Here is a 25157-nt window from a genome sequence, read left to right on the forward strand (position 1 = left end):
GAGCAAATGCTTGGAAAAATGGCTCTGATATAACTTGCTTGATGCAGGGCTGACACAAATCCTCAATTTGTAAAAAAAACATAGTATCTTACACATTTAGTAAAGGGCAGCAAAATGAGGTATACCTGTATATAGGGTAAAACTGAAAGTTAATTATTAGGCATTGTCACTAAGTAGTATATGTGTGTGTGTATGCACATTGTGATTCATCTTACAGAATCTGTGAAGGAATAGCTTAACATTCACAATATGTGGAATTGGTCTCTTACTTTGTAGTCCCCAGTACTCTGAGAGGGACATATGTACAGTTCTGAAGACATTTCCCTAAGAATATTTTTAGATTTGAAGCAGCTATCACTAGATCTGATGCTCTGAAGATACTATAGTTCATGTGGAAATTAAATAATTATATATTTATTTTGAATTAGCTTGGTAATTTTAGAAGATGAGAATGATTTCTCAGGCTTTAAAGTCTGGTGGTCAGTGGTAATTTTTACTTCTTTTAGATTAGTTTTCTTGATACATAATAATATTAAAGTGAACCTTTTAAGGACGGAATTACTTTCTGATAAAATTTAAGCAAATCTCTCTCTCATCAAAACATTTTTCGAGTAACTTTAATTCAGAATTTCTGTACCAATTTGAATTTGTTTTAGAATATTGTTTGCAGCATAGCTGAATCAAATGAATTCATATATGCCTGTATGCCTGTAATTTATCATTCCACAAACTGATTGTATCATAATCTGTTAATGACAAATAAGCAGAACTTATCTTTATCAAATTTAAGAAAGAAGTAACAGTATTTGAGGTTAAATGTTAAACCTCAGAATAATCATGTCCGATCAGGGTTTTTCTTTTCGTTAAGAGGAACAGGTCTTTTTTTTAAAGTTTCACAATTGATTATGCAAATAGACTTAGTGGAGAGGGATCGTCTCACAGACTGCGTCTACCTGGGCAGCTCTTCTGGGAAGTGCCTGGTGGTGGCTACTGCTCGTCTCCCGCCCTGCTGGAGGAGCAGTGGGGGTTTCCAAGGGAAGTGGAACTCCTTAGTTACTTCAAGTACTTGTGGACCGCAGCGGGCCTAACAGGTCACCTCCTGGCCTTACCAAGCAGTCAGGCAGGGCTCCCTACCCTAGGTCTTTAGAACAGCCAAGTTTATTTAACCTGCCATGCAGTATTTATGTGTTAATGTCTTCTTGACTTTTGTGTTTTAATAGCTCAGCTTTCACAGCTGACAGGCATAGGAAAAGAAAACTTTTGGAAAACTCTTCATTAAACAGCAAGATATTAAAAGTAAATGTAAGTAATTAAAATTTACTCAAATAGAGGAATCGTTGAGATCTAATCACTGTTTTATTACAACTCTAACATTAATGTTGCCCTTTATAAACTTTTATAAATGTATGCCTTAGATTTGGAATATTTTACAAAATGCTTGCCACTGTCTAATGATTAATGTAACTACCTACCCCCGTGAGTCCATATGTCAGTGCCTTCTCTCAGAGATGCTTTCTTCCTTCTGTTAAAGGTCCCTAGTACACATGCTCTGAGCCTGAAAGTTTGTTAAGTTTTATTTCTTAGGATTTTGTTAACACAGGTTCACCATGAAAGAATATTTACTCTTTCTGGAACTATGCTACCAGATGTATTAGTCACTAATGGATTAACAAAATTTAAAGATCACTAAATATTTTTAAATACACCAGTAATTTTGCCCTGCATCTACCTCTCTGCTGTCCTGCTTGTGTTTAGTCATGCACTTAATTAAAGTGTTAAGATTTTGTGGGAGAAAGAGCCAAAGTGGTCTCTGGCCATCTGACTTCTGGGCAGAAAGGCTTTAGGCTGGATAGACTGGTAGATTCACTTTCCTGGTGTAATTTTCAGAGGTGTGATGTATTTGTAGAGCTAATCGGAAAACCAAGCCTTAGCATTTAAGGGAAGTTCAGGTAGTTTTAAGATTCATATCCCATTGCTAGGAAAACATGTATTCATTATTTATGCATGCCTTAGAGTTAAATGTTTGGTGTATGTATTTTTTCAATTTATAGTAGTTAATTGTAATGGGATCTTACATAAGGCATTAAGTCTTAACCTTTACTTCTTTTAAGGATCTTTCTGGGTTTTGCACTGTGTGCTCCATGGTACTTATTAATGTGGATTTCTTCATAAGCTTCCATGAGGTTGATGCTAGAGTTTCAACGACTGGCCTTTGCCTTGCTTTGCTGTTTGAAACTGTTGGCCTTCTCTTGGCGGTACCGATGGTCTTGTCTGTTTTACAGGGAAGCACCACTGCCATTTGCGCCACAGGCCTCCGGAATTTGGGGAACACTTGTTTCATGAATGCCATCCTTCAGTCACTCAGGTAATGCTACAGTTAAGCTTATGTATCTGAGGTTAGTTTCTAGTGGAATAATTAGGAGCAAAGGCTCTGGGTTCAGATTCTGCCTCTGTCACTAACTAGTGATAAGGCCCCGGGCAAGTTACTTGAATTCTGTGTGCCTTAGATTCTGCATTAGTAAAGTAGGGATAATAGTTCTACCTCAGAGGGCAGTGGGGAAAATTAAATAATATAATTTCTATAAAATGCTTAGAACAGAACCTAGTGGTAACTAACTGTTAGCAGTTAACTATTTCCTACTGCCTCTTGAATAGGCTAGGGCAGAGGTCAGCCCCCTTTTACAGTGAAAGGCCACATGGTAAACTTTCAGTCTCTGCATGCCACCTACAGTCCCACATTTTCTCTTTCCCCTCCTTTCTACCTGTATTCCACTTGTAAACAACTCTTTAAAAAATAGAACTCACATTAAAAATGTAAAAGCTTACTTGCCTGGGGCCAGATTTGGTCTGTGGGTCATAGCTTGCAGAGCCCTGGGCTGTAGGGGACCTTAACTCAGTCAGTAGTTGAGTCTTAAGTATGTTCATAAGATCAGATGTTTAGAAGATCTTCAAAATATAAAATAAGTAGTAAAAAGAAAATAGCCAATGAGGCTGAACTAAGTAATATAGAAGAAATTATTTTGAAAAGTTGTGTGCTTTTAGATTTTAGTGAGGTGTCAAAGGCCAGAATAAATTACCTTCTCAAGGCCACCTTATTAATAAGGAGCAGAAGCCATCTGATCTGTCCTTAAAGGTACTGTCTCTCGGCTTATCTGGTCCTGCTGCAATGAGAAATTCTAGCCACAATGAATTGTCCTTATTACTCCGTATGGTGTATCTGAACAACATAGCTGGTTTCATGGTTTGTTTTTATCTGAGGAAATTAGTGGATATCTGAAAATAAGCACCCTGAAAAGGCAGGAATGATGACAGCTGTTTTTTTGGGGGGGGATTGAGGATTTCTTGAGCTTTTGTTTAAGCTGTTTGTTCATCTTTTACATTTGTTTATATTGTTTTCTAAGAGTAAATGAGGAATTTAATGAACTCAAGAAATTGCATAAGTACACTTTGAATGAGAAATTGAAAGATGACATTTTCAAAAATTCACATGTAGGTTTCATAGACCTTTCTTTATAATCCTAGTAAATGCTTTCCTTTTTTTAAAAAAACAATTTTCTTCCCTTCCTTTTAAAATAGTAACATTGAGCAGTTTTGCTGTTATTTCAAAGAACTGCCCGCTGTGGAATTAAGGAACGGGAAAACAGCAGGAAGGCGAACATACCACACCAGGAGCCAGGGGGAGAACAGCGTGTAAGTTGCGGGAGGGAGCGCTTTCTGGCTCTGAGCTACAGAGCAGATCAGTGTGGTTGGTGATTTATATTACGTTATGTGACTTTATAGGTACGTACGTTTTAAAAAACTCCTAAAAATTGTTCTTAAATCTTGCTGGTAATTTTAATAATTGCTGGAATTCTTCTATTTCTATTTACCTGCTTGGGTGGGATAAATTTAGCACTCTATTATTGAGTCTTTGTGGATTTGAACATTCTAAAATTGACATCTAGATACGCAGTTCCAGGCGTAGACCAGCACGAATATTATTAGTCTTTGTGATTGATTTGTCTTAGAGTGTTAGCTAAATGCGTCTTGGATAATAAAATTAATCTGTAGTCATCAAATTCAATACAGGACAATATAGTCAATTTTTAGTTGATGTGAAGAGGAAAAAAATTGATAAGTGATTACTGAAAACCACTATATATTCAGATTTAATGCAGCCATGTTCTATTTGGGGTTCAGAAGGTCTGTCATATTATCATGATTATATGGGGGCACATCTTTCATCTATTGACATTACTGAAATAGGGTCATGATCTGTAATCTGTGTGTATTATAATGTAATGTCAGCCCTCCCGTCCCTCCGCCCACACACCTGATCTCCAGGCATTCTGAAAAGCCATCTTATGATCCAACAGTGCTCTGCCTAAATGGCAGAGGGAGAATAGGATAAAACATGTCAGAATATGTCATGTATGGGTAGAGTGAAATATGGGGGAACTTTAAAGCCAGGCTTTGGAGCAGGGATGGAATGACATCACTAGAAGTGGTGTTTTAAGAGTTTACTTTGTTAGCAGCCTACCGGGTGACCCCAAAGTGGCTGCATTCATGAGGACTTCACCCTTTATAGTAATTGGGTTGGATGGGATAGCAGTGAAATAGAGGAAAAAAATACATGTGCACAAAAGTTAAGGGAAGAATTACTAGTACTTATGCAGTAGTGTCATTTAGGGTGTAGTTACAAATGACAGAAATTGCCTCTGGCCATGTTAGGCAGAAAAAGAATTTATTTAAGGTCTGTTGGTGGGCTAACCATCACTGGCACTGTGGACACTCAGGGCTGGAGTCCAGGCATCTAGGACCACGGTCGCAGTCACCACGTGGAACTGTCCCATAAGGACATGGCGGCTTCTGCTTCCCAGTGTGGCACCAGCTTCCTGCTGCCCACACTGCTGGCTTGGATGCCCCTGCACTCCGGATGATGCTCGTTGCCACCAGAAGGGACTGGGCACTGTCCCAGCTTGTTTGCATCACTAACTCCTGCCTCCAGTAGGCAGAACCCAGGCCCTTTACCTGAGTGCCGGCTGCAAGGGGGAGCTGAGGAAGCAAGTTTCTGGCCTTTCAGCTTCCATAGTGGGAGGCAGGCTCTGACTTTCACCAAGACTCTAAGATGGGGAAGTCAATCACAGGAAGAGGGTACAGGTACTAGGAAGTTAAAAGAATGAATTGTATCCCGGGGACCTACTGGATAGCAGGGGTTGAGAAACAAGGTACTGAGAGTCTCTTGAGTTCGATCAGGTGCCCAGGAGAATGGTAGTTGCTGACAGCAGATACAGTCATTGAAGCTGAGATGTGTCAGTTAAGCTACTCGCAGAGAAAGCCACAATTAATAGTGACTTAAACACCCATGGGTTATTTTCTCACATAAAAGTTAGAGGTTATCCATGTTGGGCTGCTTCACAGTCATCAGGCTCCTTGCCAGCCTTCTGTCCCCCCAGCCCAAGGGGGGAACTCTCACCCACATGCCCAGGATGGTCAGGTGCTCCACTCATTTTGTCCACATTCCAGGTGGAAGGAAGAAGGAAAGGGTAAATAAGGACACTTTTCTCTTAAGGAAATTTCTCAAGAAGTTGGACACACTCAGTTTTGTATTTCAGGAGTTTGTGTGCCAAGCAAAAATTGGGAATTCTATTTGTACGAGAGAAGAGGAGAATGGATATTGGGGACAACAGTAGGGAGAGTACAGAGAGTAGTTTTTCTGCACTTTGAGTTATAAGTGACAAGAGGACATCCACTAGAAAGTTACTGTGGGAAGCCTGAGAAACCTGAATAAAAGTGATCATGAGAAAATCTGGCTTGTAGGTGTGAATTAGGGAGTCACTGGTAATGAATTGGGTGTTGAAGCTTTGTGGGCACATGTACTCTCTGAGGCAGAGATGAGCAGATGGTCACACACTGAGGTCTGGGAAGTGCTCCTAGGGAGGGGCGGGAAGGAGAGTGCGGGAGATGGGGATAGAGATCCTATTACTTGTTTTAAGTTTTAAAAAGATGTACATTCTTAATTCAGTTTGTAATGTATTCACTGCTGTATTGTACAAGTATGGCAGTATTTTGGCACACTCAGAGTTCACCATATGGTTAAAAAACCAGTTTGTCAGGAATTAGTGCTATTCATACAGGTTTTTGAGATGCTTTTACTTAACCGTTAGACTTCATTTAAAAGAGCCCAAACCCTTTTCATGTTTTCATTTTTTATTTATTATGAATTTTAGACAATTGGACATTATGCATTGAAATAGTTGGCTCTCACTAATGCTGAAGATATTGTCCCTTCCTCTTTTCCAGGTCTTTGGTGGAAGAGTTTAGAAAGACACTCTGTGCTTTGTGGCAAGGTAGCCAGACTGCATTTAGCCCAGAGTCCTTATTTTATGTTGTCTGGAAGATTATGCCGAATTTTAGGTAAGTAGTATTTTATTAAGGATATTGAAAACTATATTAGTCTTTACAGTGTTCCTGAAATAATTTCCGGTGATGTGATGGTATTCTAAATATTAAGGACTTTTTTTTTAAGGAGAGAACAGAAGTTGCATATATCTGGCTAGACATATGTATCTAAATAATAGATAGATGTTAGAAATGTCTTTAACAAAGAGTAGGGTATTTTGTTATAAAAACAAAGGCCTAATAATTTATATGCTCTAGGAAAACATACTGGAAAAGATTTCCTTGACATACACAGTCTTGTTATTTTAACTAAAAGAAAAAAATTCAGGTGTAATCATAGAAACCCATAGTATTATAATCAGTTTTCTGGTCTGGGTCCTGAAGGTCTTAGAATGGTTGGGTAGTCAAGTCCATTGAGAGTCACTTTCCAGAAGGTGGCTGGGCCACATCCTGAATGTGGCTGTAGAGTCTGTGTTTGCTGTGCTTTCCTGCTTGAGTAGGGAAACGGCCCTGCTCAGAGGAATCGACCTCTTTTCCTGGTAAGATATCCCTGTTGGGATTCAGGTAATGACAGATTGGGGGCCCTGCAGGTAGGCGGTGGGCAGCAGCTTTGGCCACTTTCTGCTGCTTTTATCCATGGTTCTTACTAGTCATGATTTTGGTACCTAATGTTCATCCCTCTCTTTAAAAAAACCAACATGGTGTAGTAAAACTGAGCAATGTATCTCGTTGTTCTATTGCATAATAGTGGTTTAGATATATTGGTAATATAAGAAGTGTTTAAAAGGTAATATCTTAAAAGAACTGTAATTTGTTGCCTTACTGAAAAAGTCTAGCCTTCAGCATCTGTTGTGATTGACTATTATACCCTGGTCTTTGTTTTGAAGGACACTTCTTTTATATATCATGCCATTTAAATGTCCTCTCAGGAGAGACTAATTCTGTAAGGATTTTAGACTTTTTCGACTCCAAGTAGGAAAAGTACAAATGACTTAAGTTACCATTAATCAGATATGGACTTAATATAAAATTTCTAACATAATCACCTAGACTCTTGATAGGGATTTAATCTTTGTGTTTTATTATCACATAGAATAGTTTCCATTTATTGAATCCCTACTGTGTAATTTTTGTAGTTTTGATAGTCATTTTCTGCAAGTCTTTTTTACTCCTTGCTTTCTTTAACATGATTTTGTCTTTTTGCCTAGCACTTTAAGTATTTCATATCTGATCATCATTAAAAAACACAACAACAAAATTCCCATCAAAATTAGGAGGCATTAGCCTCATTTTGAGAAGGCAAAGCTGAGGTAGAGGAGGAGCAACCTGTTCAGTTTGACACATGCAGTTAAGTGTTAGGACCAGAATTAGAGCCCAGGTCGTTTCAGTGATAGATGTGCTAACAGTGATTTGTCACATGCCTGAGTGAGGCCCGCCAACTAACTTGGTCTGCATGGTGGCTCAGGTCCCTTATCCTTAATTGGGAGTTAACAAACATTATGAAATGTCCATTCAATAAAATCCTGGTTTTCCTTTAAATCTGCCCACATTTTTGCCCTTTCTAGTTTTTATTGACCAGCAGTGAGCATAATTTAGTTGTTAGCTGCTTAATCTTACACATTCTGTTATTCCTACCGGTGAAGGGAAAGAGTTTTTCAAAAAGGTAACCAGGTCGAGGAATTTGGCATGGATTTTCCTGAGTTGATTCCTCACACACGTGAGTTCTCAGATTTTCTTAATGACTGATGACAGTAGGATGCCTGTGCATTCTTAGCAGGGCTTTCTCTTAGTCCTGTAATTGTTGAGATTGTTCCACGTTTTCAGGTAATCAAAGAGTAAGTTTTTGTTGGTTAGATCTAGGTCTTGAGATCACATGACAGATACAGGTTTGGTGCCAGGTCACTGCACAAGGCCTGGTGTGAGACAGGGGTAGGGCTTTCTTACAGCTGTTACTCCTTCTGGGTGTGTGGGATAAAGTTCTTACAACACACCTATGTGGAAACGCAGTGAGTCTTGAACTATGTTTCTATTATATTTATAATCCCAAAGTAAAATTTTTTTGTAAGGCCCATTTTCCTTGACTGATATGTACAGTGTCTAGGGAATTTGATCCCTTGGCATGAAACGAGGGCACTGAAATACAGACATGCATGTAGAAGTAGGAACAACTTTTGTTTATTAAATAAAGCAGAAAATAATCTACTCTAATTATAATCAACAGTTTTGGATGTAGAAACCACCAAAACTATTCTTTCTCTTTTCACCCAAACCAAAGCCAGTGACACAGAAGGGAAAATGTTCCAGAAGTTTGACCTTCCCAACACATAGACCTGCTTCCCACACTTCTTATGGCTCTTTAGTATGCCCAGCCTTTTCTGTCCTTTTCTTTTTCATTAAAAATACCTCATTTTTTTGGGTTTTTTTTGAGAGGGCATCTCTCACATTTATTGATCAAATGGTTAACAACAATAAAATTCTGTATAGGGGACTCAATGCACAATCATTGATCAACCCCAAGCCTAATTCTCAACAGTCTCCAATCTTCTGAAGCATAACGAACAAGTTCTTACATGGAGAATAAGTTCTTACATAGTGAATAAGTTCTTACACGGTGAACAGTGCAAGGGCAGTCATCACAGAAACTTTCGGTTTTGATCACGCATCATGAACTATAAACAATCAAGTCAGGTATGATTATTCGTTTGATTTTTATACTTGATTTATATGTGAATCCCACATTTCTCCCTTATTATTATTATTATTATTTTTTTAATAAAATGCTGAAGTGGTAGAATACCTCATTTTTTTAAAAGGAAAATACAAATGGTTCAAAATTTCAAAACAGAAAAAAAGCAGATGCATGAGTTTTTTTCTCTTACTCAATCCCCAGCCATTTTGCTTTCTGGAGGTAACCACAGTTACTAGATTTTTTGTGTATTCTTTCAGTGATATTCTGTGTGCATATATACAGGTATATGCATGTGTGTGTTATTTTTAACATAAATGGTAACGTATCTTTTTTTCCTACTTGGGAGATGATGATTCATGTTAGTATATTAGTTACTTTCTCAGTCCATTTTATGGCTGCATAATACTCCATTTTATGGTTATATCATAATGCATATAATAGTCCCCTACTAATGGTTATATAGTTGCTCCTTATCTTTTGCTTGTTCCCAGCAGTGCTGCAGTGGATAGTCTCATATATACATATGCAAGTATCTCAAAGAGGAACTGCTGGGTCAAAAGATGATCTGCAAGCCTTTTTTTACTCCTTGCTTCCCTTAACGTGATTGTGTCTGTTGCCTCTGCATCTGTTTGTCATGTGCCTCTTGCCCATAGTATTTGCCTTGCGGTCCCCGTTTCTTTCTGTAGAATCTGGCTCAATGCTCACACTCTCCAGGAAAGTTTCTTGATGATTCAGATCAGGTCATGGCATTTATTCCCTTGCGTCTCGTATCACTTAATATGCTGTTTCTACTCTCATGAATCACAATTTAGTGTATTTGCCTTGACTGCCCAAAAGAGTTTTAGTTTTTTTTAAAATCAGTCTTATTGTAATTAATGTATAAAAGTGGGTGAATAAATTGCTGAAACTTTATTCTGTGCTAGCTATTCTACTTGGCTTTGTAGAAAATGTAAAAGATCTTTGGAGACAAATAGGTCTTTGCATGTTATCTTTTAATTTACCAATCTTTTTAGGAATATGTAAATACTACAAAATATTATGCTGTTATTTTATATTTAAGCAATAGTAGTTCTAACTAGGAATTTTGCTGTTGTTTTTTGTGTGTTTGTAGATCAAACAAGCACTTTTGTCATTTTCATATTCTGGTGTTTTTGTCTAGAACAAACTCAAATCACCATTGGTGCCACACACTGGATAGGAATAGATACATGTGCAGATAATTTGGATGAAACAATAAATTAAAATTCCTTTGTGACTGTTAAAGATATTTTAAATATGAACAGAATCTATAATTCTAGTGTTTTAGGTATTTTAGAAGAAGTTTGTTCTACAAAGGTAAAATCTGATTCTGTAGAGATACTCCAGTAAAGATACTATTCTTCACTGGACTTTGCCACTTTACACTTTATGTACCGGCACTGCCAAAATGTAGTGAAGAGTCAGTAATGGACAGGCATATGTCACAATTATGTATGTCGGGGCATCACATGAGTACTTGTGTGTGTCTGCATTCTGTAGTGTCTGTTTCATTATTTGAACTGTCTGCTTTTCACACTCAAGCCAGTTGAAAAGTAACATTTTCTTTTTTCATCTTTTATTGGAACATCCGTTTTTTAGATTTGGGTAAATAAGGCTTGTCTCATTGCATAAAACTTGTTGTGAAGAGACAGTGTCCCCCATGTTCCTATACACTACCTCAGTAGCACCCCTCTTTCCCAGCCCCCTCATTCAGAAGGGATGCTTCTGGATATTTTTTAGTTTATTTTAATTTGTAGTGTGCTTTCAATTATTTCTCACAGAATCTTTATGATGCAGATTTTCTGTAAACATTAACAAGGTGGTAGTCTTATCTAGGTGAAGGTTATCTAAGTGAACATAAGGAACAGTGTTAAAACCAGAGCCACTCTTCCGTGTCTTCTTTTCTCAGTTTTCTCTGTCAGAGAGGTATCAGTTGGTTCTTTATGAATCAGTTTCCTCACTAATTCATAAATAACCTGTTGAGGTGATGTTGTTGAAATAATCTGTATACAGATATTAGGTTATTTTGGTGAGAAAGAACTTTTTTTATATATATGATAGAATTTCAGATATGACCTAAAATGTAATCTTAGCTTTGAGTCATGAAAAAAAAATGTGTTGAAAAGTTTAAAGCACCTTCTTAGATACATAAAGGAACTACCAATTTTGAATATATTTGACCCTTGAACAAACATGGGTTTGAACTGCATGAATCCATTTATATGTGGATTTTTTTCAATGAACATACTGGAAAATTTTTTGAAGATTTGTAACAATGTGAAAAAATTTTCTTCTCTCCAGCTTGCTTTAAGAATGCAATACATACTACATATAACATACAAACTATGCGTTAACTGTTTTGATTGGTAAGGCTTCTGGTCAACAGTAGGTTATTAGTAGTCAAGTTTCTGGGGAGTCAAAAGTTACACATGGATTTTCAACTACACTGGGAGTTGGTTCTCCAACCCTCATGTTGTTCAGTTGTTTGAGACTCAACTGTATTTTGACTGTGAATTTTAACATTTTTATTCATGAGTTTTAGGAGAAGTACTTAAACATATATTTAGCTGCTGAATAGTTTAGAAAAAGTTACAGTGAAATGCTAAAGGGACTTCTGACTTAAATTCCATTGATTAGGCAGATGGTTTTCATAATTTATAATTTCCAGGAGAAATTTTTGAAAAATGGGGGCAATGTATAGATTGAGAAACTCTGGTTGAAAGAAATTTTGTTTATGGAACCCACTGCCTGGAAGAGTGGTGAAAGTTTTGGCTCAAGACCAAGTCAGAAAACTTGTAATTTAAAGATAAATTAAAGAGACCCTTCCATGCTGGCAAACCATAGGCAGAAGTCTTTTTTTATTTTTTTATTTTTATATATTTTTATTTTGGTATCATTAATCTACAATTGCATGAGCAACATTATGGTTACTAGACTCCCCCTATCAGCAGAAGTCTTTTCTATCCATAGTTTAATGAAAGTACTTTATATGTCATTGATTTATATACATAAACCTTTGTGACCTCCCAACTACACCAGCTTCATTTTCTATCAGCCTTCATTACTATTCAGTGTCATTGATCTGTATTAGTATAACAATTTCATATAAATTTCCTGTCTGAATATAGTGTAAGAAGTGATCTAGGACTATATTGCTATTATATAGTCAAGTTTAAACTAGACCATAATATATATGAGTCAATGTATTCTTAAAGTATTTATTTTAAAAATGTCGTTTGAAATCAGATTGGGATGCAAGTAAAGACTGTTAGATATCTTTAACTCTTCAGATAAAGTTTTTCTTCCTTTCACCTAGTATTTAGGTGAAATTAGAACCTGAAATCTAAAGAATTAGTTTAAATTTCTTATTTCTTACAGTAGTGATTTAGACCTTTTTTTTTTTTTGGTGAGAGTAAGGTATGAAGTTTTAACATCGGAGCATCTTCTAGAGAGGCCACTTGGGATAGTGGGAAGGTTCCGTCCGTCTGGGAGACGTGGGTCACAGTCCCCATCTTGGTCACTTTCTTGTTCCTGGACTTTAGGCAGCTCATATATCCCCTTGTTTTGGTCCCTCAGTTTTCCCCATCTCTGAAGTGAGGTCAGTTAAGATCACTACAAGTCCAATTAGCTCTAATATTCTGTATAAACTTGTTTTTAAGTTGTAGAATTTTTCCTTTAGAAATTTTACATATGGAATATGGGACTCGTGGGGATGAAGGGTCGGAGCGGCTCGCTTGCTCTGCGTACGGGGCTGCGGCCCTTTCCCTGCGTTCGGCCTCCTGCGTGCCTGGCCGGACGGGCAGGGCCCCCCGGTGACGGACTGTCCCTGTCTGCTTCCAGGGGCTACCAGCAGCAGGACGCCCACGAGTTCATGCGCTACCTTTTGGATCACCTGCACTTGGAACTCCAGGGCGGTTTCAATGGTGTTTCCCGCTCAGTAATTCTTCAGGAGAATTCTACTCTGTCTGCAAGTAACAAATGTTGCATGTAAGATGTAGTTTCCTTTTTTTTTTTTTTTTTTTGAAGGAAGACCTCAGGCATTCCTGTTGGTATTTTTATTAGATTTACAATGGAAGGTAAGGTGTTTTCCTGGACCTTTGCTAAAACTTTTGTGCACCTGAACTTTATGACCAAGTGGATTAGCATGTGCCTCCTGCTTGCAGACTAGAGGCATCTTTTATTTGCATCTTGGTTTCATTCTGGTTGTTTTTGGTATCGATTATTTTAAAACTTGAAAAAACAATAGAAAATCTTACCATTTAGCACCTGAAAATTTTCCTTCAAGTGTACTTAGTAATGCATGGGAGTCCTAGTTTTTGTGTGCTAAAATAATTATAAATACAAATGTTCACTAAAAACAAAGGCTTAAAATATTTTGTGAATTTTCTTAAACCCTCATTTTGGACTTGAATTTTCCTAAAGTATGTCTGTTTTTTAATTAACTTGAGGCATTTCTAAGTTCTCAGAACACTTTTCATCTCAGTATGCACAAAACAAACATTTTGGATTGCTTTCCCAGGTATTGATACCCCAAAATATACATTGAGACTAGAATATTTATTTGCTTGAGGTAGGGATGATTTACTGTTATTTTAGCCTGGTTTTGGTTAATTGTAGTCTCCTTTTGTTCACATTTTTTGAAAAGTTTTGTATTGACCTATGCAGGAAAGGGATTTACAAGATGAACACCCCAAAGAAAGAAAAAAAAGAGTAAGTAATATCCAGGGGTTGCAATAATATTGCCTGGCAGTCCATAAATCTAATTCAGTGTAAGATCAGGTCTTTTTAGTGACGGAAGCCTCATAGCTAATCTGGCTGTGTTAGTGAAGAGCAACCATATGAGTTTCCCTACTTCTCAAAATGTTTGGCCCTCCAGGTCCTAGTAGCTGTGGTTCCAGTCAGAATTCAAAATAGACAGGGAAGGACCTGTGACCTGGTACAATTGTTCTTGTTACTGGCACTGAATTAAAAATTGTATTAAATGAAAAATTGTTTTTTATTTTATGATGGCATATTCACTTACAAAGCATATTGAACTGGGCTCTACTGAGAATGTGAAGTGAGAGGGTATTGTCTTTACTATTTTGTTTGATGTCCAGGGCGTCCTCATGCAATCACTTTGTATAACAGTCATAGGATATTCTTTTTGTAACTAATGAGTTTTCAATATTCATCCATAACCTTTCATGATATTTTAAGAATGTTAACTGCAAGTTCCATCAGTGAGTTAGGGACAGAAAAAACTCAAAAATTCAAAATTCAGGTTTCTTTATATTTCCTTAAATTCATTGGAGGAGACATTGCAGGCTCTAAGAATTGTATTTGCTAAAACTACAAAAAAGGTCTCCTGTGCAATATAGTGTTTACTTAAAGATCAGGGTGGGAATGGTAGAAATAAGTGGCGGATGTGTTTTTAGTACATAGAAAATCGTTAGTGCTGGTGTAAAGGAGCCAGCAGTGTAAAAGCTTGTCCAAGTAGCCAATATTTAAACATTCTTGGTGTGCAGTTATAATAAACAGAAGAGCGATTTTGAAATTATTTACAAATATTGTTTTAAGTCATTGTATACCTAAACTTAATGCCACATACATCAGATAGCCAAGACTTGATTGATATTCTTCTCTTTAAGGAAGAACTACATTGAGTTTTAATGTGTTGCTTTTTAATAATGTAGTTTCCATTTTAATTAAAAGGCAGCACTGTATGTGAGCATCAGTATGAAAGAATAGTTCTTTTTTTTTCCTTTTAAGATTTTTTTTGTATATATGTCCTTTGTTTGTGAAACAGGTATTAAGCCTAAAACCTGAAATGGCTATTGTATCTTATGGTTCTGAATGTATCATCTCTTTTGGTTCAATTTACATAAGCCATATACATTCTGAACAACTTAAAAAAAATTAAAGCTGTAGTATCTTCTTTTGCCAGTAAAGGAAGGAAGCCCTTACCTAGAAAAGGAAACAAACTTCTAAAATCATAGAATTGCTTGGGTAGGTTTTGTTTCTCAATGAAGTAGATTTAATTTGGAGCAACTCAGAAGATACGGTTCAATGTTGTAGGAGTATTATTGATTGCAAGCGATAGAAACCACCTCAGATTGCCTTTAGTGAAAAAGAGCATTTTACTGGCTCAAATAATTGCATAAGTGCACAAAGGTTAACACATAAGTGTTGGGTGTAGTCTTATTAATGTTAGAAAACAATGAAACATTAATACTATATTGGCTAAATTACAAGGAGCATAGGGTTAAGAGCAGGTGCTCAGACCGGGATCAGCTATGTGACCTTGGACCAAATAACCTTTGGACCTCAACTTCCTGGTCTGTGAAATGGGAATAATTGCATCTACTTCTTCATGGATTTAGTATGTGGACAGTACGTAGGATAGAGTGTGGCATACAGGAAGTGCTGTAAAACAGCATTTGGGTCACTTTCTTGCTTGGTCTTGTATCTGTTCTTGCATCCATACGGTGGCATGCCATGCCGCTGTCAGAGCATGAGGGACAAGTTCAAGATGCTTACTTAGGGGAAAAAAGAGAAGCAAAAGACAGGTATGATCCTAATTATTATGCTAATAAAATAGCCCCCAAACACCGTATGGGCTTTCTTTCTGGTAAGCACTTTTCTAAAAGGACTGTACATAGATACTTCATTTCATCTTCACACCAGGCCCAGTCTGAGGTAGATAAATGGTATTCCTGTTACACATTTGATGAAGTTGAAGCCCAGAATGGTTACCTAACATTAGGACAACTGGTTTTGTATTGTTTTTAAAGTGGTGTGTTCTTGATTTCCACAAGGAAATTACTTAAAATATTAAGTGAAATTTTTAGAAGGCTTGTTGACAGTGACATCGAGCACTTCTATTGTGAAGTCATAACTCCACCAATAATTACTAAATATGTGTTAAATTTCTTTACCTCTTTTTCCCTCAAATATGACAGATGACCATCTAAACAATCTAAAACTGTCTCCAGTGAAGGTTGTTTTGAAAGTAAAGTAATTGAGATAGCTCTCTGTAATAGGACAGGCCTTGCAAAGATCCAAATACAAGGCAGCGTCTTCTTTGAGGGACATATTTGGAAGGGCGGTAGGGTCCTAAGTACAGGCATGTGTGAGACCCGTTTGTTAGCAATGGCAAATGTCCAGTATTACTTACTTTTGAAGAAAGTAATGGGATTGGAAGAGGGTCTGGGGATGGGCCAGTCAGTGGCATACACCTTTTATTTAGTATAAATCTGTATAGCTTTGAAGTTTTTATTATTGCATAAATATAAATGATATACATATTCCTCCAAGGGGAATCACCTATAAGAGCTTTTACAAATAATTGTTTTTTACTGAGATATTTTCCTGTGTGGTGATTCTCTTTAGAAATGGAGCATCTACAGTTGTCACGGCTATATTCGGAGGCATCCTCCAAAATGAGGTGAACTGCCTCATATGTGGGACAGAATCTAGAAAGTTCGATCCATTCCTAGGTAAGGCATATTTGGCATGTGGGGATATAATACTGTAGTTAAAACTTTTAATGTTTCTTTTGAAAACTGAGATAAATTTTAAGAGTACATCTATTTTTGAAATTATTTCTTGAGTGTAGTTATGCCTCTAACAGCTGTTTTTCTATTTCAAGACCTTTCATTAGATATTCCAAGTCAGTTCAGAAATAAGCGCACTAAGAATCAAGAAAATGGACCAGTTTGTTCATTACGAGGTAAAGATACTTTAATGTCTTACAATTTTTTTCTGCCATAGCTGAATAGATAAGTTTTATCTCTGTGTGCTATGTTGTCAATTGCTTTAATATATTTCTGTTTTTAAAGTAACACCCAAATGTTTCTTCCTGTATGTGCCTGCCAGATAATAGGGGAAGCATAAAATATTCCTCACCTTTCTCTTCTTTTTAATACTGGTTTTAAAATTGAGAGTCTATAATAAGACTTTTTCTGGCTTAATGAAATAGAATTTATTCTATGAATATCCCACTAGTATCCATAGGAAGAAAGAATACTTAGCAAAGTTTTCTAAATTGCGATTTTTATTCTTTGATTAATAGTTTGAGAAATCTATTTGATGATTAATAGTTTGAGAAATCTATTGATGACACACAACTCTTGGTTAAGCCTGAGGCCCTGCTTTTAATTGCATTAAAATTCACATTTACTTTGGGAGATTTGAACATATTTTTTCTTTGATAAATTGACTTAGTCCAGGCAATGACTAATTGTTCTTGTTAGTCATAAAAGAAGAAACTAGGATAGAAGAAAAGAGGACCTAGTGAGTGTTCTATCATTATGTGACTCTATACTGTTCGGTATAATAAAAGCAGTTCTTTCCTCTTCCTTCAGGTGTTTTAGGGAGTACTGTCATAATGATGTATTTATATGGACACACACATATAATCTTTTCCCACAAAGGATTCCATTGGTCTAAATAAGACTTCACTGTCCAATATAGCAACCATGAGTCAGTCACAGGTAGCTGGCAAAATGTAAAATTAACATAAAGTAAGATTTCAGGTGCTAAGTAACCACATGTGGCTACTGTATTAGACAGCAGATGCAGAACATTCCTATTATTTCAGAAAGTTCTACTGGAGAGAGTTACCCTAGAATCAAATTATCCTAGTAAAAAAAGTAACTTCCCGCTGGGGCAGAGACAGACATGCCTGTCACGGGTGCACGTGCAGCATTTGGCTTGCTTCACGCGGAGCAGCAAGGTCTTGCTTGTTGTACTGTTACTCAGGCCATTTCTTGGAATCTCTCAGGAATGACTGTCAAAGACACTGGACTACTGTGAGAAACAAAAACAAAGCAACTCCATGTATGAAAACATCTTGTACTTTTCATTTGTTCACCACCTAGGCAACAGTGTTGATTATCTCTTTTGGACAGGAGTACAGAAGAAATTTAAGGAAGCCCTAGCTACTCACTTCCCCCTAAAATATATGGCTATATTTCTCCAAAACTTTTTTTAGCCTATTTGAGATGAAGAGAATATCACAATATGCTTAATATCAAATGTCAAGGCATTCTTTCTATGGCATGTGAATAGAAGTAAAATTTAGACAGGAAATCAATGAGAATTAAATTATTAAAGGAATTTGAGAGCCTTAAATTATGTAATCCAAATTGGGTTATGGCTTCATCTTCTAATTTTTTCAAAAAGAAGAGTAATAATGATGTTAAGAAGTGCTGTTCCTCAATATAAATACAATGATATATATTTAATACAAGGATATATACTTGAACCATATTTCCTAATGTTTAACAAACCCCCCCCAAAAAAAACAAAAAAAACAAAACCCAGTAAGTCCAATGATCTTTGGTTGGAAGGCCCAGAGACACTGGTTTGTTCGGGCTTCTTTCCTTCCTTCCACAATGCCTTCCTATGCAGAATTGGTGAAATACATGGCTCTTAATTGCCTCTACAGCATTGCACTTACTGCCTTTTCCAGATGTTTTAATACTGAGAGACTTTCTCTGCTTGAGACCATCCAGGAGGAAAGTATATGACACAGCTTAGGTGGGTGCCTGGTACTGCAAACAAGAAAAGTGGCCAATGGGATTTGCCTCACATTCCAAGCAGTGTTTTCTTACTATAGCCTCATTGAAATCTGATGTAATTGGTGTTAGCATCCTGAGGTGTTTTAGGGTTTGGTTGGGAACATATTTCCTGTATTCTTAGCTGGCTTTCCTTTGAATTCTTGGACTTGATTTTTATTTTATTAATGAACTTACTGTTGTCTTAAAGTAGAGAATGGGGAGTTACTGGACCTTATCTTTTTGTTTACCACTGTTATCATTATCAATTAAGGCACTACTTTTCTTGGACATCTGAAGTGTGATGAATCTTAGTTGGTTGATACGCATTTCTTTACTAACTAGAGGTGGAGATGTGTGATTACCTGATAAATCTTGCTTTTACATGCTTTGTAAGTCTACTTGGCAAGAACTACTTCTGTGCTTTTTGGATTTGTAAATGTTAAGCTTAGTTTTTTCATTTACATAGGAAAGGTGGTGGGGAGAAAACCTGGGATTTGAAATTAACAAAAGTATGCGTATTATGAGAGGCTTACTAATCCTAGTTCTAAAACCTGACAAAGATACTATCAAAAAGGAAAGAAAATGTAGCCTAATCTTACTAATACTACAGATCGAAGAAAACTAAGTATTAGCAAAAAGAATCCAATACTGTACTAAATAATATTCAGAGGTCAAGTAGGATATATGCCAATAATGCAAGATTGATTTACTATTAGAACATATAATTTATTGGGAGAAGACAAATCAAAATGCCCAAATAGGTTTTGATAAAATTCCAAATCCAACACTGATTAAAAGAAGGGAAAAAACCCTCTTTTAACTCTTATTAAAGAGGAATAGAAACATTCTTAACTATGATGATCATTGATAGCTTTTGATGGATAATCCCATAAATTAACAGTGAAGCACTAATGCTTTTCCCTTATAATCAGGAATCAGCCAGGATGCCGCCTACTGATAAGGAAGGCAATAGATAAGGAAAGAAAGAAGAGGAAAGACTAAATGTATCAACATTTGCAGATGAATTAATCACATACCTAGAACAGTTGGAAATTATGAGAGTGTTTAAAAGCAGGACTGGGCTGGAGACCTGCTTTTCTAAGCCCTTGATTTAAAAAAATTTAAATACAGACAAAAGCCTGCATAAACAGAGCTTTATCATATTCTTCGATGGGAAGACCCAAGATGCTAGAGATACCAGTTTTCCCCCCAAATTAATTAAATTAATTCTAATTTGTTCAGTGAGCAGAAATTCCTAAAAGTTGAGGTTTTCAAATGAAGACAGGGGAGCAGGAAAGAGGTGAGATAGGAAATGTCCTAGAAGTACTAATTTAGCAGGTGCTGATACAAAAATGTATATGAGAATTTATTATATAGCAAAGGAAAAACTTCAGTGGAGAAAAGTTAGTCAAATGGTGTTAGTGTAAAATAATATTTGGGATAAATGTTAATTTCACCCATAACTAGTATCTTTTCCCAAATTAATCTGAGGTTTCAATATTTAATATGAAAAATAAAACCACAGCACACTATAGGAAAATATCATTTTGCTATTGTTGTAGGGGCACTCTAAGTATATCACAAGGCCAGAACCCATGAAGGAAAAAAAAATTCTTAAATTTAACTGCATAATGGTAAAAGTTACCATAAACAAAATAGAAATAAAAAAAATTGTAACGTGGAAAAGAGTATTTAGACAAAGTATGTAAGAAAAAGATGTAAATGGGCACTTGAACATCTGAAAAAATACTGTCTCATTTATATTCAAGAAAGTATAAATAAAGCAAAATTGGTCAGAATGATAAAAATAGGTAACATCTGTTGTTACTGAAATGGGTACTCTCATATGTTGGTGTTAGGAGTATAGACCAATACAATTTTTGGAGGGTAGTGATCACCATTTTTAGTGGGCATTTCCTTAGACATAATTTCACTTGCATATGTGGGCAATAACACATATAAAAGATGTTTACTGAAGCATCCTTTGTTATTGCACAAAATCAGAAAAAGTTTCTATGTCTACCAGTAGGGCATAGGTTTAATAAATTGCACTACATAGATGAATGAATAAAGAAGATTGTGGTACATATACACAATGGAATACTATTCAGCCATAAGAAAGAAACAAATCCTACCATTTGCAACAACATGGATGGAGCTGGAGGGTATTATGCTCAGTGAAATAAGCCCAGCGGAGAAAGACAATTACCAAATGATTTCCCTCATTTGTGGAGTATAACAACGAAGCATAACTAAAGGAACAAAACAGCAGCAGGCCCACAAACTCCAAGAAGGGACTAGTGGTTACCAAAGGGGAGGGGTTGGGGAGGGTGGGTTGGGAGGGAGGGAGAAGGGGATTGAGGGGTATGATGATTAGTACACATGGTGTAGGGGGGGATCATGGGGAAGACAGTAGCACAGAGAAGACAAGTAGTGACTGTGGCATCTTACTACACTGATGGACAGTGACTGCAATGGGGTATCAGGGGGGACTCAATAATATGGGTGAATGTAGCAACCACATTGTTTTTCATGTGAAGCCTTCATAAGACTGTATGTCAATACCTTAATTAAAAATTGTTTAAAAAAATTGCACTACATAGCAGTTAAAGATAGCTACAAAATACTGTGCAGTAAAACAACTATCCTTGGAAATACATAGAATGACTCCATTTTATAAGATAAATAAACATAGTCGATCTGTAACAGTGATAATCTTAGGGAAGTGGGATTCAGTAAGAAAAGGAATGACTTAATTTTCATTCTTCTATATTGTTTGAATTTTTTTTTAACCTATCATGTCACCTTTATGTATTTATTTTGGGAGAGTAAAACAAAATGTGGAATAATTTATGCATACATCCCAATTACTGCTTTACTAAACTAAATTTATATAGTGCATGAAGGTGATCTAATAACTTCAACAAACCAGTTTTGTTCCCTGCTCTCCATAGGGATGCTGTTTAACAGTTTATATAATGTGAAAGACTGACATTTGTGAAATATATGCCCTAAAATCTTTGAGAATCTTAGGAGTTTCAAAAACCACTATGGCATATATTATTTTTTTCCTCATGAAATGCAATAAAGTACAAATGAAAAATTTAAGCACCGTCCTCAGATCCTTAATGAGAGATGTGAAGGTAAGTAGAGAACAACAAAGTTTTGCTGAGATGTGAATGATGGGTAGTTGCGTAATACACTTCCACATAGGAGTTTTGAAAAGTGAAATTCATATTCATGCTGCTGCAAAATTTTAAACTGTAGTACATTTCAGGGTCATTCAGATTTTCCAGATAGTTAAAAATGACAATTGCTAAGTCTGTGAATATCAAGGATATGCTGTATCTGGGCACTCTTCCTCTTTTTTAAAAAAATTTTTATTAAGGTATAATTGATATACACTCTTATGAAGATTTTACATGAAAAAATAATATGGTTATTACTACATTTACCCATATTATCAGGTCCCCACACATACCCCAATGCAGTCACTGTCCATCAGTGCAGCAAGTTGCCAGAGATCCACTATGTGGGCAACTTTTCCTCTTAAAGAAACATGTTTGTGTGAGTATAGGTTTCAACAATGAAACTGGGGGAAAGAGGAAAATTCAAAAAAGCACAGAGGAAAACAAACATCCCTTATAAGCCTTCTGTCCAGAAATACCATGGTTAAGGAGATTTAAAGCCGTTTTATAAAAAGGTAGCAGTTGGCAAACCGAGAACAAGACACAACACCAAAAAAAGTACTAAAGGAAACAGAGAAGCAATCTACCTGATAAAGAACTCAAAGTAACAGTCATAAAGGTGTTCACTGAACTGGGGAAAGAATAGATGAACTTAGAAAGAACTTTAACAAAGAGAAAATATAAAAAAGAACCAGTAAGAGATGAAAAATACAATAACTGAAATGAAAAAATGCAATCAAGGGAATTAACAACATTACAGGATACAGAAAAATGGATCTGGAAGACAGGGTAGAGTGGAAAATAACCAACTTGAGCAAGAGAAAGAAGAATTTCTAAACTTAGAAGATGGTGAGAGCTCTATGACAACTCCAAATGAAACAATATTTGCATAAAAGAGGTCCCAGAAGAAGAGAGAGAGAAAAGGGCAAAAGATCTATATGAAGAAATAATAGCTGAAAACTTGTCCAACCTGGGGAAGGAAACACATCCAGGTCCTGGAAATGCAGAGCCTCCCTCCAATAAGGGGAACCCAAGGAAGTCCATACTAAGACTCACAGTAATTAAAATGACAAAGATTAAACAGAATTTTAAAGGCAGCAAGAGAAAGGCAGACAGTTATCTACATGGGATACGTCATAAGGTTATCAGATTTTCCAGCAGAAACTCTATAGGCCAGACAAGAGTGGCATGAAATACTCAAAGTGCACAAGGGAAAAATCTACAACCAAGAATACCCAGCAAGGTTATCATTCAGAATTGAAGGAGAAAGAAAAAGTTTTCCAGATGAACAAATTGTAAAAGAATTCATCACCACTAACCTGACCTTATGAGCAGGATAAATTAAAGGGACTTCTTTAAATGGAAAAAATAAACTTTTTGCCGTCAGTGAAAGCAAATCTACAGTAAGGGTAGAAGACAAATCACTTACAAAATGAGTATGAAGTTCAAAAGACAAAAGTAGTAAAATCAATTATACATAAAAATTAAGTCAAGGGATACACAATAGAAAAAGGTGTAAATTATGACATACATAAAATATGTGTGTGGGATAATAAAAATGTAGTGCTTTTAGAATGTGTTTGAAATTAAGCAATCATCAGTTTAATATAGACTGTTATGTATATAGAATGCATATGAACCTATGGTAACCACAAACTAAAAGCCCATATTACATATACAAAAAAATAAAAAATAAAGAGAAAGGAATCCAAGCATAACACTAAAATAAGTTATCAAATCACAAAGGAAGAGAGCAAGAGAAGAAAGGAAGAGAACTAAAAAAATAAAAATAAAAAAAGACAACAATTGCACCCAGATCAATAATTACTTTAAATGTAAATGGACTAAATGCTCCAGTCGAAACACATAGGGTGGCTGAATGGATAAAGAAACAAAACCCATCTATACGCTGCCTGTAAGAGACTCACTTCAGTCCTAAAGACACACACAGGCTGAAAGTGAATGGATGGACACAGAAGCAAGGAAAAAGCAGGAGTAGCAGTAGTACTTGTATCAGACAAAATACTCCAAAACAAAGAAGGTAACCAGAGACAAAGGCAGTGTGTGATGATAAAGGGACCAGCTCAACAAGAGGATATAACAGTTGTAAATATCTATGTACTCAATATAGCACCAAAATTATAAAGCAAATACTAACAGACCTAAAAGGAGAAATTGACAATAATATCATAATAGTAGGGAACTAACACTCCCCTTACATCAATGGATAGATTATCCAGACAGAAAATCAATAAGAAAACAGTGACATTAGACAAGATAAACTTAACAGATGTATATACAGAACATTCCATTCAAAATCAGAATACACCTTCTTCTCAAGAGCACATCTAACATTTTCCAGGAAAGATCACATGTAAGGTCACAAGTCTCAAATTTAAGAAGACTGAAATTGTTTCAAGAATCAGAATCTTTTTTGACTGTGATGGTATGAAAATAGAAATCAGTAACAAAAAACTGGGAAAAACACAAACACATGGAAGCTAAACAACATGATATTAGATAATCAGTGGATCAATGAGCAGATCAAAGAGGACATTACAAGAATACATGGAGACAAATGAAAACAAATAATGCTTCAAAATTTGTGGGATGCAGCAAAAGCAGTTCTAAGAGGGAAGTTCACAGCAATACAAGTCTATCTCCAACAGAAACAAGATCAAATAATCTAACAACTAAAGGAAATAGGAAAAGAACAAACAAAGCCCAAAGTTAGTAGAAGGAGGGATATAATAAAGATCAGAGCAAAAACATATGAAATAGAGACCAAGAAAACAATAGAAAAATATCAACGGAACCAGGAACTCATTCTTTGAAAATAGTAACAAAATTGACAAACCTTTAGCTAGACCTATTACCAAGAAAAAAAAAAGACAAAAAATAAGAAATGAAAGAGTAGTTATAACTAACACCACAGAAATTCAAAGGATTATAAGAGATTTCAATGAAAAATTATATTTTCATAGAATTGTTGCCAATAAATTGGACAACCTAGAAGAAATGGATTAATTTCTAGAAACATACAATCTTCCAACACTGACCCAGGAAGAATTAGAAAATCTGAATAGACCAAAACCGGTAATGAAATTGGTGATCAAAAAACCCAAAAAACAAAAGTCCAGGACCAGAAGTCTTCATGGACAGGTTCTACCAAACATTCAAAGAAGAGCTAATACCTACACTTCTTAAAGTATTCCAAAAAACAAAAGAAAAGAATATTTCCAAACTCATTCTATAAGGCCAGCACTACTCTGATACTAAAACCAGACAAAGACACAAAAAAAGAAAATTACAGTCCAATATCCCAGATGAACATAGATG

At 36.0% G+C, this 25157-nt stretch overlaps 1 protein-coding gene across 4 annotated transcripts in view; it reads left to right on the forward strand.

Annotated features, from left to right (window-relative positions):
- USP3 (ubiquitin specific peptidase 3) overlaps window positions 1-25157 on the forward strand; it is a 92042-nt gene that overhangs the window by 44130 nt on the left and 22755 nt on the right. For 3 of the 4 annotated variants that reach the window (XM_036903102.2, XM_057488875.1, XM_036903104.2), the window contains 8 exons: window positions 1221-1302; window positions 2283-2365; window positions 3577-3690; window positions 6283-6396; window positions 12929-13075; window positions 13754-13798; window positions 16460-16566; window positions 16719-16799. In XM_036903102.2, the coding sequence (XP_036758997.1) occupies window positions 1221-1302; window positions 2283-2365; window positions 3577-3690; window positions 6283-6396; window positions 12929-13075; window positions 13754-13798; window positions 16460-16566; window positions 16719-16799 (773 nt within the window). The remainder of the gene's footprint in view (window positions 1-1220; window positions 1303-2282; window positions 2366-3576; window positions 3691-6282; window positions 6397-12928; window positions 13076-13753; window positions 13799-16459; window positions 16567-16718; window positions 16800-25157) is intronic. The other variant, XM_036903103.2, reaches the window with a different exon arrangement.

Source organism: Manis pentadactyla, chromosome 11 (assembly GCF_030020395.1).
Source record: "Manis pentadactyla isolate mManPen7 chromosome 11, mManPen7.hap1, whole genome shotgun sequence".
In the NCBI taxonomy this organism is placed as follows: domain Eukaryota; kingdom Metazoa; phylum Chordata; class Mammalia; order Pholidota; family Manidae; genus Manis; species Manis pentadactyla.